Source organism: Podarcis gaigeae (assembly GCF_964106915.1).
Source record: "Podarcis gaigeae genome assembly, chromosome: 17".
In the NCBI taxonomy this organism is placed as follows: domain Eukaryota; kingdom Metazoa; phylum Chordata; class Lepidosauria; order Squamata; family Lacertidae; genus Podarcis; species Podarcis gaigeae.
In genome coordinates, this window is record NC_139694.1 from 34,430,878 (window position 1) to 34,450,556 (window position 19,679).

Below are 19,679 nucleotides of genomic sequence, written 5' to 3' on the forward strand. Positions count from 1 at the left end.
TGTCCTGACAGCCCACGTGTCTCTGTCGGCGTGGGTGTCCAGTGCAGGATTGCTGACAAATGCATTCTCTGTCTCTCTCCTCAGAGGAAATCCCTGCGTGATCGTTGGCTGATGGAGGGAACATCCTCACCCACAGACGACAATGATCACTTGTCTTCTGTCTGGGAGGCACAGAATCGCATTCAGGAATTAGAGCAAGATCTGTCCAGGTGGGTGTGTCTTAGGTGATGGTGGGGCAGTGGTGGAGGAGCAGCACTGACAATAACACACCCAAAGGGGCTTCATGGTTTTACCCAGCACAGAGAAGCAGCCGCCTCAGTTTCCTCCCCCTTCTCTTGCCCCTCCCTGTGTCAAATTTTAGATTGTAAGGCCCTCGGGGCAGAGACCTGTCCTCTTCACTCTTTATAAAGCATCTCACATTCTGTTTTTATTTATAAAAGTATTTATATGCCCCCCCCTCGTGAAACATTAGGGTGATGTACAACAGGAACATTTAAAACGAGACAAAGCAATCATAAAAATGACTGACTACTCAAGGAACGTTTTGGGCAACTACTCAGGCTTTTTTGCATTAAAAAAATATATATATTCAAGAGATACCTGAAAGTTAAAAAAATATGAGGATGCTTGCTGAATCTCTGCTGGAAGAGGCAGCGTGGGACTAGCAACACTTAAATGCCCATCTCCTAGTGGAGGCCAGTCAGGCCGCTGATGGCAATATATACATAAATAGCAACTAGAGCCACAATAATGTGCTGTTCCGGCTGAAGCTGCAGATGGAAGCTGATGATGACATCGAGGTCTCTGGAGGACGTGAAGGAGGGATGTTTTGTGGGCACTTTGTGTCCCCCTCATGCCTCTGCATCTTCTTCTTTCCGGAAGAGAAGATGCCTGGGACTAAAAACAACAACAACCAACACTCAGGACAGAGAAGCCTGAAACCACTTCCTGGCCTGAGGGAGCTGGAGGGAAGGAGCTCAACGGAGTGATTAGTCAGCAAGGCTCCTGAGGATTAAATCACCCTCCAGCAGCAGCAGGAGGAGGGGGAGGAGGAGGAGGGCAGGATCCCCCAGGCAGTGCAAAAGTGACAATTCAGCAAGAGGGGTGGAGAGCCTCCAGCAGCCTGGCTGTAAATGTAGGGGTGGGGGTCTTTTCACACCCAGGCGCACAGGCAAGAAGCCAGGATTTGTCTAACCAAAGGATGTCAGAATACAGTAATTGCTCATGAAGGATAGCGCTAAGGTTCTAATTCTAATTCTAAAGGACAGGAGAGCAAATTGTTCCCAGAATAGTGACTGGTGAGTTTAGAATGGGGCTGAAGATCTCTGGCTTAAAACCCCACTCAAAACAATGAAATACATCTGTTGTTCTTGTTGATGTTGTGATTTCTGTCCTGTTGGGTAGCTTAAGGTCCTTCAAAAGCAGATTGCAAAGGGGAAAAGGCAATACGATAAAAACACAACACAGTAATAAATCAACACCAAATCAATAAAGCACAAGTTATTTCAAGCCAGTCCATAGTACTCTTAGTAGCATGCAGATGCATCTAAAAAGCCAGGTCTTAGCCAGCTGGCTAAAAATCAGACAAGAGCAAGCCGGGCAGGTTTCCAGAATGAGGAGGCAACCACCGAGTAGGTCCTGTCTGTTATAGCTACATGCTATGCTTCCTTTTGCCAAACTTCCTCAGAAGGTTTTAAAATTACGGGGGAAGAGGACAATCTTGAAGGTAGATGTGATATGCTTTCTATGGCCAGTTCCAGTCAACAATCAGACTACGGCATTTAAGATTTGCAGATTCCAAAAGCATGTCAGAAGGAGGCCCCACTAGTTACCAAGGCATGTGTTGTAATAATCAAGCGCATCAATTTCCTGTGAACAGAGTCCTGGTTTGCACATCTCTGTGTCGCAATAATCATGTGGATCAGGGGTGGGAAATTTGTGGTCTTCCAGATGTTGTTGAACTCTCAACTCTCATCAGCCCCAGCCAGCAGGACTAGTAATGAGGGGCAATGGGAATTGTCGTCCAGCTCTGACCGCAGAACCACATGTTCACCAGCCCTGATGTAGAGATTTGGTCATGGCCACCATTGTTCCCTGTCACTGCTTGCCAAGGGCATGAAATGTTGTCCTTTCATGGCTGTTCCTCTCTTTTTGAAGCCTCCAAACTCAGATGCAGCAGCTGGATAATCCAGAACTTCACCAGGGACTGCCGCAGCCAGAAGAGCCTGTGAAGGCTTTGAAGGACGTGAAGCGGTCTTCGTTGGATGGCATTGGGAAGGTATGAGTAGTTCCTGATCTCCAGTGTTGTGGAAAATGCAAAACTGCCTATCAAGCACAGAATTTGACATTTTGAGAATTTCAGCATACATTTTTTTAAAACCAAGCTTCTTGCCCTTATTGTTGTAGGGAACAGCTTAAATACAGTGGTACCTCTGGTTACATATGCTTCAGGTTACATATGCTTCAGGTTACAGACTCCACTAACCCAGAAATAGTGCTTCAGGTTAAGAACTTTGCTTCAGGATGAGAACAGAAATTGTGCTCCGGTGGCGCGGCAGCAGTGGGAGGCCCCATTAGCTAAAGTGGTGCTTCAGGTTAAGAACAGTTACAGGTTAAGAACAGACCTCTGGAACGAATTAAGTACTTAACCCGAGGTACCACTGTATGTGGAAATCAGCTAATTTGCATGTTATTCTCAGCCAAACCATGGATCGGTAGGAATGTGCAATCATGTGGGGTCCAAGACAGGGGATTGGGGCCACTTTTACTACTCTTTAGTCATTTTGCTGCTGCTTGAGCTAAGCATGGTTTGGCTTTGCATGTTGTCTCAAGCCAGGCTCAAGGCTTAGCACTCTCCAGACTAATCATGTAACCAAGGTTTGCCCCATGATTTATGGCTTGTGGTTTGTCTGGGAGAGCTAAGCCAAGAGACCAGATCTGGGTGATAAGCTACACCAAAACTAAGGCTTAGCTCAGCGTAGCAGCAGGACATTCAGGGAAGCGAAAAATAAACCCCAATCTCCTCTCCAGTGGCCCATATATGCATAGTTTGGCTCAGCAAACGGGCCAACAACAAATGAAATTTCAAAAGCCGGGACTTCATTTATTCTCAGGCAACAGGACCTAATGATCAATGCTTTGTGCCCTGTTTTGTAATTCTTGGATGTTCGCTCCTACAGCCTACCTGCCTCCAGTGTCCATATTCTCTCCCTTTCTATCAACATTTTCCAAGTTGTTTTAGAATTTGGATCTTGGAAATAGAGTATTTTCTGCTGTAGTTGCAAAAGCACCTCTGATCCATCGTTCAGTAGACATTTTTAGGCACCATGTGAAAATGTTCCTTTTCAACCAAGTCTTCAACTGATTTGCATTCTATGTCTTTTTAAATGTGCTGGTGGGGTGGGGTTATTGTTTTGTTTTGTTTTGTTCTTGTTTTTATTGTGTATTTTGCGTTTTTATGCTGTGAACCGCCCTGAGATCTTGGGATGAAGGGCAGTGCAGCCGTACCTTGGAACTTGAATGGAATCCATTCTGGAAGTCCGTTCGATTTCCAAAACGTTCAGAAACCAAAGTGCGGCTTCTGATTGGCTGCGGAAGCCCCACTGGACATTCGGCTTCCAAAAATAGTTCGTAAACCGGAACAGTCACTTCCGGGTTTGCGGCGTCCGGGAGCCAAAACATTTGAGAACTAAGCTGCTCGAAAACCAAGATATGACTGTCTACACATTTAATAAATAAAAGGTTGTAAATGTTTCACTTTAGATAGATTTCAAAATTGTGGGTTCATTATCTAGTGAGAAACTGAATTTTCCATATAGAGATGAGGTGTCCTGGTGATATTATTGGGTTAAAAAAAACAAAACTACAATACCATGTGGGTGTTCTTTTGAAATGTAATTTGGCCCCTTCCAAGTCCAGGTGAATAATATGTAAATTGAATTGACTTGATGATGCTCTGAAGTCTGCCAAGCAGCCACAACCTTATGAATTTGGATGCAATCTGGGAGGAAGGGATGAAGAAAGGAAGGAAGGAAGGAAGGAAGGAAGGAAGGAAGGAAGGAAGATCACTGGAGGTCAACCTACATAAGATCAGATCAGCAATATAGGATGCTGCCTCACAGCAAATCACAACATTGTTTCCAAGATCCTTTAACTGGAGGAGTGAGTGGGCTATGGCACCTCCCTGAGGGTCTCACCTTCACTTCTTCAGGCCTTGGGTTGCATTGTTACCTGGCTTCCCAGTTCTTCCTTTGCCCAAGTGAAGGGTTCCTAAGGCTCAAAGGGGGATCCTGATCTGTTATAGAATTGGACCTCATCTCATCCCATTGCCACAAAAGCAGAACCAGGCCCCATAGACCAGGCTATGCAATCCAGACCATATTGTGCCACGAGAGGTTCTACCAGAGACAGGGAGATATCTGTATGCACAGTAGCCATAGCTTCCTGACTTTTGCAGCAGTCTCAATGAAGGAAGTTACAATGGATTAAGTGCTCTTGGGCAAAACTGCAACAGAGATGGGGAACTTGCAGCTTTCCAGATGTTGCTTTACTACTCTTTCCATCATCCTTGACGATAGACCTTGCTGGCTAGGGCTGATGGGAGTTGAATTCTCAACAGCATCAGAAAGGCCACAACATGGTTCCCACCCCTGATTGAGTGCAAATGTCTTCAAAAGACTCCAGCAACTGAGCCACAATACTCATTTTAAGGTAAAGGTAAAGGGACCCCTGACCATTAGGTCCAGTCGTGGCTGACTCTGGGGTGCGGCGCTCATCTTGCTTTATTGGCTTAGGGAGCCGGAGTACAGCTTCCGGGTCATGTGGCCAGCATGACTAAGCCGCTTCTGGTGAACCAGAGCAGCGCACGGAAATGCCGTTTACCTTCCCACTGGAGCGGTGCCTATTTCTCTACTTGCACTTTGACGTGCTTTCGAACTGCTAGTTTGGCAGGAGCAGGAGCTCACCCGTTCGAACCGCTGACCTTCTGATCAGCAAGCCCTAGGCTCTGTGGTTTAACCCACAGCGCCACCCACGTCCCTTAATAGACATTTTAGAGGAAAGCAAAACCTGCATTCCATTTTGAGCCCCAATGTGGATCTCAATCAGACCCTGTGATAATGTCTCTGCACCAATACCCTTGACACCTTTCTTTCTTTCTTTCTTTCTTTCTTTCTTTCTTTCTTTCTTTCTTTCTTTCTTTCTTTCTTTCTTTCTTTCTTTCTTTCTTCTTCCTCTGGTTTGTTGATATATATCTGTTTCTCACACAGATGAGCCACCTCCTCTCAGGATGTGGGCTCAGTTTTGTGGGGGGTGGGGAACCCTATTGCTGAATTATGCTCATACACCCACACACAGGCCAGGCCAAATGAGATGTTCAGAAAGAAGAGGGGAGGGATATCTCTGTGGGAGTGGAAACACTCCTCACCCAAAAAATAAGTTAGTGGGAGGGGGTGGTGACCAAGGCAGCTATGGTGAATTGGTGGATATTATTAAAAAATTAAGTCAATTAAATTTCTCTCCCACCCCTCCTCCCCAAGGAGGCCTGCGTGCCATTGTTTTTGTCATCGTACATTACAGCGTGAAAGTAGACAGTGCCTGTTATTTATTATTTAGTTCATCAGTTTGGAAATGCTTAATCACCATCATCTCTAAGCAGAGTGCTAGAGACCCAATACAGTAGGTCTAGCAATAAACTGACACTATAAAATCCCAATTCAGTTAAGAAACCTACTGGGATTTTTTTAAAAGTATGCGGTACGTGCCAGAAGGTCAACAATGGGAGTGGGGTGGGGGGCTTTTTAACCTCAGCTGAAAAGGAGTTTCACAGAATCTACCTTGAAGTAAGTTCCATGAGGTTCAGTGGAATCTACTTCCAGGTAATGGTATGCAGTTGCAGCCATAAAAAAGCATGTGCCTTAAATGCTTGTTTGTACTTCTTCTTTTTTTAATGGAAATAATTTTTTAAATCATTTTTATTAATTTTCCAATAAAAAACATCCAATTAATATATCCAATCATAATGCAATGAAAATAAAAAACTAAAATAAAAAAGACCAAATTGTAATCCAAATTATAATTGTTGATTTTTCGGGGCTTCCCATAGTCTGGACCTCTGAAGCATATCTCCAAATCTCAGGTACTGCCTCTCCTCATTGTTTCCATATTTTCCACATCCCGATTTTAACACTTTAAATTTAATGGAAATGTTTTTAAAGCAGAAAATTCTTCCAGGGATTGGGGGAAGAGATGCCTTGGTGATGTCACGGGTACTGGCCAATAAGCATTGTGCAAAAATTCTCTTGGTCATTGCTTTAACCTGGAAAAGGGCCTTAGCTCAGTGGTAAAACACTAGGTTTATGTGGAAAAGGTCCCAGGTTCACTTCCTGGCATCTTCAGGCAGGGCTGGGAAAGAAGACTCCTGTCTGAAGCCTTGGGGAGAGGCTGCTAGTCAGTTTGGAGTTTGACAATACTAAGCAGGGCCAATGGTCTGACTCGTTACAGTGGTACTTCGGTTTAAGAACAGCCCTGTTTACAAACTATTCGGTTTACGAATTCCACAAAACTGGAAATAGTGTCCTGGTTTGCGAACTTTACCTCGGTCTAAGAATGGAAGCCAAATGGTGGAAGGGCACCAGCAGCGGGAGGCCTCATTAGGGAAAGTGTGCCTCAGTTTAATAATGGTTTCGGTTTAAGAACGGACTTCTGGAAAGGATTAAGTTTGTAAACCAAGGTACCACTGTATAAAGCAGATTCCTGTGTCCATACTTTGCCGGATTGTTGTGCAAATAAAACGAGAGAGATCCTTATGGAGGCTCTTCTGAGCTCTTTGGAGGAAAGACAAAGAATCAACATTTTGAATAAATAAGAATTTGAGAATGAGCAAGAGCCACCTCAATATTATTATTATTTTTTAAAAAGATGTTTACTAGTGATATCTTTGGAGACTGTTGCCATGAAGTTCATTTCTTTTGCTTTCAGGTTGATGGGACCTCTTCCTCTCCTCCAGAAGGTGAGTCATTCTCTATTTGCCGGCATACCTCTATCACAGTGGGTACAATTTGCCTGGCAGTTCTTCTGCATAAGCTTCATTGGAATGAATGGGAATCTCACAACTATCAGTTGCAATCTTCTGAACTATGCAGGTCAACTGGTTCAGTCCATCCAGGACCTATGAATTCACATCCCACTGTGCTTTAAGCAACAGCTTTCTACTTCATCCTCTCTTGTTTTCTGCAGCCCAGTTGGCAGACATAATAAGGCGGAAGGTGGGCTCCCTATTCCCCAAGCATATTCAGCAATTTACTTCCCCAGATGTGTGTTGAAATATCCACACCTGCCGGACTGAAATCTGATCTCCAGCCAGCTATTTGTGTGAAAAGGGCAGGCTCAGAGGACAGAGTAAATTGGAATGAACACAGTCATGATCCATGTCTGTGTGTCTCTCTGTGTGTGTATTGTTTCTTTATCTATTCTAGATTGTTGGTACAGCCTTGTAGGGCATTCAGATAAAGAAACAGCCCTGGGACGTGTTCCAGCCTGTTCCAAGCTTATGTTTCTTCTTTGCCTTCTGTAACCTCAACTTCGGAAGCCTTGTCATTTAGACAACCTCTAGCCCACCTTTAGCCATTCCTCTACTCATCCCAGAATGTACCCCACCTTTCCCTACCATTACCCAGGTAACCTATACCTCTCTTCACCCATCCTCCCTACCCACTGTCACCTTTTTCTCCCTACCTGCTGGTGAAACTAGAACCCTTTTCATATTCTTCATATTCTTCCCAGCCTGCACAGTGTGACCCACCAAGCCCAAAACCAGCCACCAGTCATTGCATTGTGGCCTTGCAGCTTTGCCTTTGCCCGTCTGGTTTTTAGAACTCTCTTCATATAAATTGACGCAGACCCTGTGATCGTCCTCTGGGACCTTTTCTGCAGTGGCTCCCCATTTGTGGAATGCTCTCCCCTGGGAGGTTCGTCTGGTACCTTCATATCTTTAGGTGCCAGGCAAAAATGTTCCTCTTCAACCAGGCCTTTGGTCAATTAATATTCTACAGCAGGGGTAGGCAACCTAAGGCCCATGGGCCGGATGCGGCCCAATCGCCTTCTAAATCTGGCCCACGAACAATCCAGGAATCAGTGTGTTTTTACATGAGTAGAATGTGTGCTTTTATTTAAAATGCATCTCTGGGTTATTTGTGGGGCATAGAAATTCGTTCACCCCCCCAAAAAAAATTTATATAGTCCAGCCCGCCACATGCTCTGAGGGACGGTGAACCGGCTGAAAAACCCACGGCTAAAACGGTTGCTGACCCCTGTTCTACAGTGTTCTAAAACGTTTTGTGTGTTGGAGGGGTATTGTTTTGTTATTGTTTTAACTATTTGTTTTTTGCCTTTATCCTTCTGAGGCCCCCTGAGATATTTTGATGAAGGGCAGTATATAAATTTTAAGAATAAGAATGAGAATGGAAGATATGGACCAGTAGGAAAGTGCAATGTCAGGATGGTGAGCCTGTTGCTCTTTATTTTAAAAATAAAATAAAAGTCAGTACTCAGCAAAAAAAAAAGAGAGAGATGCTGGTACTCTGTAGAGGTGAGTCCTGTCACATAAAAATCCCTGCCTACAGATATTCTTCCACTTCAGTATGGCTGGTGGTCAGGGAAATATGGGAGCTGGAGTCCAGTAACATCTAGAGGACCACCAGTTTGCCATCCCTGCCTACTTCGGTGCATCTTTAGGGGTCTCTGATACTACTTAATAGCAGTACGTTTCCAAGCACAATTCAAAGTGTTGGTGTTGACCTTTAAAGCCCTAAACAGCCTCGGTCCAGTATACCTGAAGGAGTGTCTCCACCCCCATCGTTCTGCCCGGACACTGAAGTCCAGCTCCAAGGGCCTTCTGACGGTTCCCTCACTGTGAGAAGCCAAGTTACAGGGAACCAGGCAGAGGGCCTTCTCGGTAGTGGCACCTGCCCTGTGGAACACCCTCCCATCAGATGTCAAAGTGATAAACAACTACCTGACATTTAGAAGACACCTGAAGGCAGCCCTGTTCAGGGAAGTTTTTAATGTGTGACATTTTAATGTATTTTTAATCTTTGTTGGAAGCCTCCCAGAGTGGCTAGGGAAACCCAGCCAGATAGACGGGGTACAAATAATAAATTACTACTAGTATTACTACTTTAGCTTGTCTGAACACTGATCTGCTTGGTCTCAGGGCCTGGCTTGTTCAGGGTTTTGATGGCCTCATTTGGAGGAAGAGGTAAAAATCACAGAACCAAGGTGAAGGGTTAGTTATCTGCTTGGCAGTTCTTGCTGTACATTTGTTTATTTATAAAAATATTTATATACCAATATATATTATTAATATATATATAAGTAGAAGTAAAGGGACCCCTGACCATTAGGTCCAGTTGTGGCCGACTCTGGGGTTGTGGCGCTCATCTTGCTTTATTGGCCGAGGGAGCCGGCGTACAGCTTCTGGCTCATGTGGCCAGCGTGACTAAGCTGCTTCTGGCAAACCAGAGCAGCGCACGGAAACGCCGTTTACCTTCCCGCCAGAGTGGTACCTATTTATCTACTTGCACTTTGACGTGCTTTCGAACTACTAGGTTGACAGCAGCAGGGACCAAGCAACGGGAGCTCACCCCGTTGCAGGGATTCGAACTGCCTGCCCTCTGATCGGCAAGCCCTAGGCTCTGTGGTTTAACCCACAATGCCACCCGCATCCCTTAATATATATATAGTATAATATTAATAGAAAGCACCTGTTACCTCTGCCCCCATTATCCACAAGGGTCCAGGCTGAACTGCCAAGACAGATAATTACCTTTTCCCCTTGACCTGCCCCCCAGGTGCTGCTGCCGCCTCTTGCCCCCACCAGACTTTGCCTTCTGACCTATGACTTGCAAGCTTCACACACCCCTCTCAGAGGACCTGATAACTTCATCTGAATGTGACCATGAATTCCTTGCAGAGAGAAGTTGCCCTGAGTCCAGGCTCGAGTTGGCTCCTGTTCCACCCAAGAGGTCTCTGCAAACAACAGCCCAAGAGAAGCTGCAGAATGGAGATATGCCAGGAGGAGGTGGGTGCTAGAGACCGGCAAGGCCCACCCTAGAGTGAGGCAGGGAGGGAGCTTTCTTTTAGCCTGAGGGCCACCTTCCGTTCTGCGCAACCTCTCGGGAGCCAAATGTCGGTGGTGGGCAGAGTCAGAGGCAAACATGGGCCGAGTAACTCATGTAAAGTTTGCCTTGATGAGCTGAATTGCCACACATGTTCAAGCACTCCTTTCTACCCTCCATGCAGCCAGGAAGAGACATTATCTGAGTGAGGGGACATCTTCCTGCTGGACAAAAATGCTCCAGGAGCCTGCGAAGGAAAGGGGGGAGGGCTTGGAGGGGTACATTTGGCCCCTGGGGCTGAGATTTCCCACCGCAGGGGTGAGGGATCAGGCCAGGAGGACCAGAGGCAAACCCTTCGACTCAAGCCTTTGCATTCCAGTGGAGCAGGGGGTGAAGCAGATTTCTGCAAACATGGACTTTGGTATTGAGTGGCAGAGCGTTTGGCTGAAATCCTGAAAATCAGAACAAAAAAAATTCCTTCCAGTAGCACCTTAAAGACCAACTAAGTCAGTTCTTGGTATGAGCTTTCGTGTGCATGCACACTTCTTCAGATATCTGAAGAAGTGTGCATGCACACGAAAGCTCATACCAAGAACTGACTTAGTTGGTCTTTAAGGTGCTACTGGAAGGAATTTTTTTTGTTTTGACTATGGCAGACCAACACGGCTACCTATCTGTAACTGAAAATCAGAGTTTTCCTTTAAAAGCAGGATGCAAATGTTAAGGTTTGAAGTGTGTGTGGGGGGGTGGGACCTCTCCATGGAATCACAACAGAGGTCTATATCAATCACTTCATAGCCTCTTGTCTCTCCCCATGACTGGCAAAAGCAGGGTGAATTATGCAAAGTGTGTGTGTGTCCTTGTTTGTCTACCCCTTTCAAAGTTCAACTCTGGTTTGGTCAATTTAGACTCTGGACAATGGACTCGGCACAACACCACTTTATATAAGTAACTGTGTCTTCTGGGGGGTTGCTAACCTTTGGGCCTCCAGCCTACAACTCTTTCTCCTCCTTGACCATTGGTCATGCTGGCTAGGGTTGATGGGAGCTGTAGTTTATTTTATTGAGAATATTATACTGTTTCCTGCCCAGCTTTGCTTCTTTGTGTTACAGCTGCTTCAGGTTGCGTTTTTTCGGGTTACGGACCACCGAAACATGGAAGTACCGGAACAGGTTCCTTCTGGGTTTTGGCGGTCACGCATGCGCAGAAGCACTAAATTGCACTTTGCGCATGCGCAGAAGTGCTGAATCGCAACCTGCGCATGCACAGATGCACAGACGTGCGGACGTGCATCCTGCACAGATCACATTCACATCCTGAGCATCCACTGTACTGGGAAATCAGAGGACCCGAGTGCCTGAGATAATGTTGTTGCTTTTTCCTCCAAAGGTGTGTTTGGCAGTGAATGCAGTCCTGAGAAGGCAGAAGTCGATGTGAACCCTATGACTGAAGAAGGTGGGGACGTCCAGCCCCCACAGAGAAGTGCTGAAGCTGCTCCGGACATGAAACTGGCCTGCCAGAGCTTGGGCCTCAGTGAAGCCTCTCCCAACTGCCCAAGAAAGCTGGCAGTGGAGGAGATGGTCATCCGAGACCACTTGGGCCAGGAAGTGGGCAGCATGGATGCTGTTGGCCAGAAGCAGAGCTCCATTGGGAAGGAGGAAGACTTGGAGGGCCACCCTGATTTAGGGAATGAGGGTGAAGAAGGGAGCAAGCCAAACCACCTTTGCAGTGCCTCGAGTTCAGTGAAGGCCCCTGGAGCTACAGAAAGCCGGGTGGACGGTGAACTGGGCAGCCGTGACGGTCCAGAGGGAGAGTCCCCCACTTCTTGGGATCATCAGAGTCCCTCTAAGGCACCGCAGGGTGAGAATAGCTGCCTTGATTCTCCCAAGTGGCGGGCAGAGGCAGAGCTGGAGCTGGGCTCCCTGGCCAAGGAAGCAGAACGGATGGGAGCTGGGCAGAAGGAATTCCCAGAACAGGGTGCCAAGGAGGCGGATCCTGCCCGAGGCCTAGCAGTTGGCCATGCGGAGCCAGCGATGGGGGGACAGGAAAATCTAAGCGGAGAGAGCCTGGGGTCATGGCTGGACCAGCCTAAGCTTCCTCTGCTGGACCAGATCCCTGATCTGGAAGAAGCCAAGATGCCACTTCTAGATGAAGTCATGTCGTCATCATCACCTCTGCCAGATCAGGTTCCAGTGACACTTCAGGAACAGACTCCTCCTCCCCTGCAAGACCAGATTCCATCTTCTTTTCAGGAAATGGAGGGTTCATGCCTAGAGCCTTTGTTACCAAATCAGAGCCTGTCCACCCTTTCGGACCAGACTGCTCCTTTGCAAGAAAGGAAGGAACAGCTTTCAGCCCCAGTTCCATCCCCACAGCAAGAGTCCCTTTTAGATCCAGGCCCACCATCTCTGCAGGACCATCCTTCCTCTTCTCCAAAAGAGAACCCATCCTCTTTGCAGGGTGAGGTCACTTCTCTGCAGGACCAGATCCCATCGCCTCTACGTGAAGCTATTGGGAAACCTCTGGACCAGATCCCAACATCTCTACAAGAACAGAGTGCTGCTCTGCCAGATCAGGTCCTGTCACCTCTACTAGACCAGCTCACATCTCTGCCAGAGCAGATCCCTTCCTCTATGAATGAAACAGAGAAATCGCTTCAGATATCGACAACTTCACAGGGCCAGGAACTTTCTGGGGTGGAAGCTAAAGGATCCTTTCCAGACATAATCCCCTACCAGCTCACTTCTCTGCCTGATCAAATAAATTGCCTTCAAGAAGCAGAGGGGTTGTCCTTGGAAGAGATTCCAGTCATTCTGCAGGATCAAATGCCAACAGCTCCAGAGGCCTGTGTCCCTTCTCTGCCAGAGGAAGATCTCATTCTTCCAGGCCAGATCCCACTCTCTGTGGATGAAGGTAAGCATTTACTTCCAGGGGAGTCTTCAGCATCTGTACCAGATCAGATCCCACAAGCTCTTCTGGACCAGAACCCAACATTTCTGGAGGGTGCAGCCCCTTCTTCTCTGCAAGAGGTGGGAGGATGCCTTACAGACCAGATGCAGACATCCCTGCCAAGCCAGACCCCACCTTGTCTCCTTGAAGCTAAAGGGTCACCTCAGGGCCAAGCTCAGCCTATGCTAATGGAGCAGGTGCCAATCTCTATGCAGGGTCAGGCAACTTCCCTTCAGGAACCTGAAAAGTCTCTTCCAGAAAAGCTGGAAGAAGTGCCCCTTATGCCAGGCCAAGCCCCATCCCCTAACCCAACGGCTCCAGATGCTTTGCTCCTGTCCAGCCAGGAGATTGGCCAGCCTCTCCTGGACAAGACTGTATCAGTGGGAAACCAGGAGCTGAAAGAAGGTGGAGATGCCAGCCTGGCGTCAGCAGCAGACGAGGCTAAGGAAGTCCTGGAAAATCTCCACGCTGAACAACAACCTCTGCTGCAGGAGGCCTCAGCAGATGCTCTGGACATTTCTGTCGGAGACATGCAGCCCAAGACGGGGATCTTAAAACTCCAGGCAGCCACAAACCAGGAGGCCCCAACCTACACCACCACCTCTGCCAACACTGCCTCCTCATGCCAGCTCCAGCCCATGGCACCCCGGCAAGGGGAAGACCCAGAGCAGGGTCAGAGCAGGCGCAAGCAGAAGTCATGCCAGTGCTGCTCAGTCATGTGAGCTTGGCTAGGATGCCCTCCTCAGGAACAGGAGTTGTTGATCTGGTCCCAGTGGCAGGCTCTGAAGTTGGTAACATGCCCTGCCAGTAGTCTACTGTAGTCTCTCTCTCTCTCTCTCTCTCTCTCTCTCTCTCTCTCTCTCTCTTTCTCTCTCATACACACACAAACACACACACTCCCTGGGAGGAGACGGATGCTGGTTGTGTTCAAATAGTGGATTTGCCTCTCCATGTTTATCTCTCCATGTTCCCCTGGAGTGGGTGAACAGGAGGGAGAGAAATCTGATGCTCTCGCTGTTTGGGAGGCTCCAAGTGTGTCTCTACATGACATAATCACACGTAGGCGCTAACACATGGACACGCACCCACACAATTGCAGCAGGCACACTCTGCACACTAGCAACATGGGTCCACATTGCTGACCGTGCATTGTCATGCACTAACGCATAGACTACACCATGTTCCCTCCACCTGTGTTTCCTGTGTATGCATTCTCCCCCAGACACACACCCATTTTGGTGTGCATTTGTGTAAATTTGCGTAGTTGGAATGCACATATCCATGCACAGCTGTTGTTAACATGCATACACAGGCACATACAGTCACATATCCGCTTGCATGTTGGCCTGCAGCGCATCAGTTCACGCCCCACAGTTTCATGTGCCAGTACGAAAAGACATCTGCTTCCACATGCTTGTACATAACTCGCATTGGGCTGGATACGAGAGCTACACCTATGCATGCAGAACTCTTGACACCTCCACTCTCCGCATGTGCCTGAATCCCTCTTGCCAGCTTGGCATTACTCTCCAAAATCAGTCTGGGCACATTCCAGAGACACTGAGCAATACCTTCTTCCCTTCGTACTGCCTTCTGCACGTAGGCTGAGGTGCCCCAGCTGTGCCACGACGGATTCCGCAGCAAATACTCAGCACTGTGACACTTTGGGCACAAGAGGACTCTGGGACAGCAGGAGCTGGCAATACAAAGAGACTCTGGACAAGAGGCTGCTGGAACCCTCTCAGTTTGGATGTGGCCTCCCAACTAAGATCTCATGTGGTGCAGACGTAATGCTCTCCCTCACAAGGACAGACTGAGAGACCTTTCCTAACTGTGGACCTTCCCCCATTCCTATCACAGTCACTGGATCTGTGCTCTATCCAGGGTACAGGGACCCCCCCCCAGCCCTCCTCCTCACAACCACCCACACCCTTCCCATGACTGTTTATTCTATGCACTTTGTTTTTAATTCTAATTATCTAACTTCTGTTAGGGCCACCACCAAAGTAAGAGCCTTTTACATGGTCAGTTCCTGGGCAGTACTGGAAGAGTCTCAATTAAAGTCAGATGCAATGGCGAGCGGGACCTCTGGCTGTGCTTGGGGTGAGGAAATGGGTCTGGTGCTCTGGAGCTGGCAAAGGGGTGGTACTCAGGGATGTTCCAGCTATCAGCATCTTTTTACTAACAACCACAGCTAGAGGAACAGCACGGCCCACATGTCAGGGCAGGAAACACAGGCAGGCAATTGGGGGTTCTGGGGTTATCCTAAATAAGCAAAGGTAAAGGACCCCTGGGGAGTTCAGTCCAGTCAAAGGCGACTATGAGGTTGCAGCGCTCATCTCGCTTTCAGGCCAAGGGAGCTGGCATTTGCCCATAGACAGCTTTCCGGGTCATGTGGCCAGCATAATTAAACCACTTCTGGTGTGTCAGGGAACTGCCATCAGTACTGGAGGGGGAGGGCAAAAGCCAGAGGGATTCCAGAGAGCGTCCAGGGATCGGGAGGAGCAGCCCATCTTCTGGGGAAGAGAATCAGCGTAGCACCAGTGGAGAAGGGGGGCAGCTGGGGGAAGTGGTGAGGCGGTCTCATGACTCTTTGCCTGGGACCAGCAGGGAGAGTAGGGGTCCTCCGCTGCCCATGCCCTCCCTGCGCAGAAGGCTTCCGCGCAGAGAGGGTAGGCGGAGACTAGGCGTCAAAGAACTTCTTTGCTGGAAGAAGTTTAAGAAACGCCCACTCACGGATTCTGCCAGCGGTTGAGTCAGCCACGGTTGAGTGGCTGTCCGGACAGAAAAAGGTTCACTTTGGCAACCCAGCCAGGTGTTTGCACCCAGCCAGGGAGATAGGTACCTGCTTACGCACGAGCAACCCCTAGAACCATTACATAGTGCAACAGAACACTGACGGAAGTCAGAGTGCACTGAAACGCCGTTTACTTTCCTGCTGCAGCGGTACATATTTATCTACTTGCACTGGTGTGCTTTCAAACTGTTAGGTTGGCAGAAGCTGGGACACAGGAACGGGAGCTCACCCCATCACGCGGATTTGAACCACTGACCTTCCGATTGGCAAGGCCAAGAGGCTCGGTGGTTTAGACCACAGCGCCACCCACGTCTGGCTTCCATCACGATGTTTCTGCTCTTTCTAGCAAGTGAGGCCCTTGACTTCTGCCCTAAAGGCCTTCCCAGCTAGCCCCACTTCCAGCTCCCCACATACTTGCATACTGAGAGGTGAGAGGAGGCATTTCAGCAGATGCTGGCAGGGGGACATGGGGGTAGCCAGGATTTATTTCGGGTTGGGGGGCAGGCATTGTTAGGGGCGACACAGAACCGAGTTATCTGCAATGCAATTGGTCTGTTAGTTAAGTATTTTTATTTATTTACTTGTTCAGCTATGCCCACGTGGGGAGGCTGTATTTGCAAGAACCTTGTTTTGTGCTGAGGATTGGACTTGGTGACCCCCTAGCTCCCTTCCATATCTAGGAGTCGAGGAAAAGCTGCCAAGGTGATGTTGGGCCACGGACTCATGGCAAAGGCTTGGTGTTTCCGTGTTAAGCAGCTCCTATAGGAAGAGCAGCTGTGGTGGGGCAAAGCTTTGGGTCAGGTGTACCAACAGGAGATGGTGCTATGCAGTGCATATGCAAGCTCCCCAACCCCAAAGGAAGTGCTTCTGATCTACTGATCAGAATAGGGTAGAATGATCAGTGGTAGAATAGGGGTGGATCAGTGCAAGGATCAGAGCACCCAGAGTTCTTCTAGTGGGTTTTCCTGTTGTCTTATCTGGGCGTAGGTTTCTACTCCTGGAGTTATTTGCCCAAAGGCAGCCCTAGTATGAGGCCAGATTTCAGGTGATCGGGTAAAGCCTTTGTTCGGTGCCTAGTGAAGCAGAGCGCTCAATGGCCTTGCCAGCCCCGGAAAACAAACAACATGATTTTATTTCAACCAAAGGATGGAGCCAGGCTGTTTTCTCATGGGCAGTTCAGAAAAGAGAAGTGTCATTTGTTTAGGTCAGGCACGTCCAACAGGCAGATTGTGATCACTGGACGTTTGTGGCAGATCACTGGCTCCCCCCAAAGAAGCTCAAAAAGTTTGGTTCCCTAAAAAAAGCTCAGCATGCACCCCCCAAAAACGCCCAACAACTTTGACCTGAACCCCAAAACAGGGGATAGATCACTGCCAGTCTTTAACTCTGTGAGTAGATCGCAGTCTCTTGGGAGTTGGCCATCCCTGCTCTAGAGTAAACACTGTTGGGGAAAGGAGAGCCCTGCTTCCCAATCCCATAGCACCCCCTTCTTACTGCCCAAAGGAACACAACTGTTGATATTTTATTGTTAATAATTTTGCTTTCTACCGTCCTCTCCATAAACCATTACAAGTGTGCCGGCAAGGAGCAACTTTTTGCCTGAGCTCTTACAGATGGCAGCACTGAAGGGAGTCCTTTCACGGGGTGGGGGTTATGTCTACAAAGCAGATCATCTTCACAAGTATAGAGGCTGCTGGAATACCTCTGATCGATAGCTGGTCAAATGGTCACACCAGGACATACGGGGCAAGCCAGGCATTATGTCAATTGCAAAGGCATTCTGGAAATTGTAGATTGAAAATGATGTTGTGTTGGTGTTGGGATTTCAGGCACAAATGGCACCCCCACCCATTACAGTGTCAGCATCGCCCTTGAGCCAGTGCACCAACTGGACTCATGCACTTCAACCCCGACTGGGCTAGGCGAGCTGGGTAGCACTGCCAGAGACCACCTTTCTCACAGGAACAGGTCACAGTGCTGTGGACTCACAGCTTAGAGCTGAGAGCACCGGATTCACTGTCTCAATAATACAGTCGTTGCGCAGCAGAGTTTTGCAGAGTCTTGCAGAGTATAAACCACTCGGAGAGCAGCTCTGTAGAATACCTTCCTTTTATTCTATAACTACAACTATGATACAAAACTATATACAGAGCTGAATATTCTAAGCATAAATCAATGCTACACTGAGAGTCTGCAGCTGCTCTTAGCAGCAACCTTATCTCTAGACACGATCTCTAACACTCTCTCTCTCCCCCCATACACTGGCTGACTAATTGACTCACTCACTGACAGACGTTCTGACGGAGCTGAATAAGTAGAAAGCAGAACATTGCTCCTCCTCTCTGTAGAATCAGCAGCCTCCTCAGGAGATTCTTGGATATGGGAGGGGTGAAATCTCCTCATACAGTACCAGAGGTTCTTTGTGTGGCATCCATGATTATGAAATAGCCATAAAACTGATGGTGGTGGGGGTAGAGACCTTCCAAGCACAGCCGCACCATTGCCCCATCCTCTAACCTGTAAGCCAGGGAAGGAAACTCGGAAAGGATTAGGGTGAATTCCACTATAACTAAATTCTGAAGTTTTCCTTCAGCTTTGATGCAGCTGGTGTATAAAAGCGTGAAAAAGAGATTTGACTGTAAACACACAACAGCCAGGGGAGAGCTGGGCGTCCCTCTCTGCTTGAAGCATCGTCATATTTACCACTGCAAACTGTGGTACAAACACACAGCAAAAGCCCATGGCCTGAATCAGTCCCAAGGCAAGTGAAGGGTAGCGGCTCTTTTGGCAGGGGGATGAAGATGTTTATTTAATTCTACATGGCTCGTAGGGAAACAGACCTCAAAATGGAGAAATGTGTGTCAGATACAAAAATCTGCACACTAAAAGTTGTAGGTAGGAAACACAACCAAATACAACTGCGCTCAGTGGGCTCTAAGCTGCCTTGACCGTGCAGGTAGCAGCAAGTGGGTGTACAGAAGCATCTGTCACACACATATCTAAGGGATGCTCAGATAAGACCCACCTCCTGAACAGAAAGAAGCTGCCTCTTTTATATCCACAGAATTTTCTACAAGGGAGACAGGAGGGCAGGGAAGGGGAGCTGCTCTCAGGGGAAGAGGGGACTTCATACAGCTGCCCAAAGGTGGGCTCTAGAAGAGCCAGAGGCTGCACCCCCAACTCTGCCTGCACTGGGAAACCTGGGCCAATTCCCTTCTGATCAATCCTTCAATGGGTGGCAAAGGAAACTGCTGCCATTTATAATCGGAGGCATGCAAGGCTGCAAAAAATCACAAACAAATTTGGAAAGGGGGGTCATTGCAGAATACACAAGGCAAGCAATGAAACAGGAATCCAGTGGCTTGGGGGACAGAGAGGAAGACATTTTTATTTTAAAAACAAAACCAAACATATCCCACCCCCACCCCCCAAAAAAACTTGATAAAACAGCTGTAACTTGTCAGTATCTAGAGCACCCTGAGCTTTCCTGCCCCCTGGTGGGGGGAAGGGAGTTGTTGCACCTTTTAAACTTGAACCAGATCTGCCAAAAGTTACTACAAGAAAGTACCGGTATGTGACTGTTTTACAGAAGCACTATGTAACAGGTGGGGTGTAGCTGCAGGCTTCGCCTTCTCCATACCTTTCTTGGTAACGACACCATCTTGCATAGACATCTTCCAGGTGATTTTGGCTGCAAGTTGTGTTAGCTGTGTTTCCATCAAGGGTGAAATACACCTGTCCATTGCATGGACAGGGAGGCCACCCCAATTCAATCTCCACCTCTGCTTTATCCATCCAGGGAGCACCTCTCTCTCTCT

General features: G+C 48.0%; 3 protein-coding genes across 8 annotated transcripts in view; 1 reads left to right on the top strand and 2 right to left on the bottom strand.

Annotated features, from left to right (window-relative positions):
* PALM3 (paralemmin 3) overlaps positions 1 to 15,139 on the top strand; it is a 47,317-nt gene extending 32,178 nt beyond the window's left edge. For all 3 annotated transcript variants that reach the window (XM_083718646.1, XM_083718647.1, XM_083718648.1), the window contains 5 exons: positions 85 to 209; positions 2,158 to 2,278; positions 6,979 to 7,009; positions 9,971 to 10,078; positions 11,505 to 15,139. In XM_083718646.1, coding sequence (XP_083574772.1) covers positions 85 to 209; positions 2,158 to 2,278; positions 6,979 to 7,009; positions 9,971 to 10,078; positions 11,505 to 13,786 — 2,667 coding nt within the window. In that variant the 3' untranslated portion in view covers positions 13,787 to 15,139. The remainder of the gene's footprint in view (positions 1 to 84; positions 210 to 2,157; positions 2,279 to 6,978; positions 7,010 to 9,970; positions 10,079 to 11,504) is intronic.
* Positions 1 to 19,679, bottom strand: part of IL27RA (interleukin 27 receptor subunit alpha) — an 818,781-nt gene that overhangs the window by 768,197 nt on the left and 30,905 nt on the right. Inside the window, exon 16 of one of the 4 annotated variants that reach the window (XR_014559352.1) lies at positions 19,554 to 19,667. The gene's annotated coding sequence lies outside the window, so the exon portion shown is untranslated. Of the gene's footprint in view, positions 1 to 18,501; positions 19,668 to 19,679 lie in introns of those variants that run through there. The other 3 variants (XR_014559353.1, XR_014559354.1, XR_014559355.1) reach the window with 3 other exon arrangements.
* The window catches only part of RLN3 (relaxin 3), a 135,885-nt gene that overhangs the window by 76,640 nt on the left and 39,566 nt on the right, over positions 1 to 19,679 (bottom strand). The gene's annotated exons all lie outside the window — the stretch shown is intronic.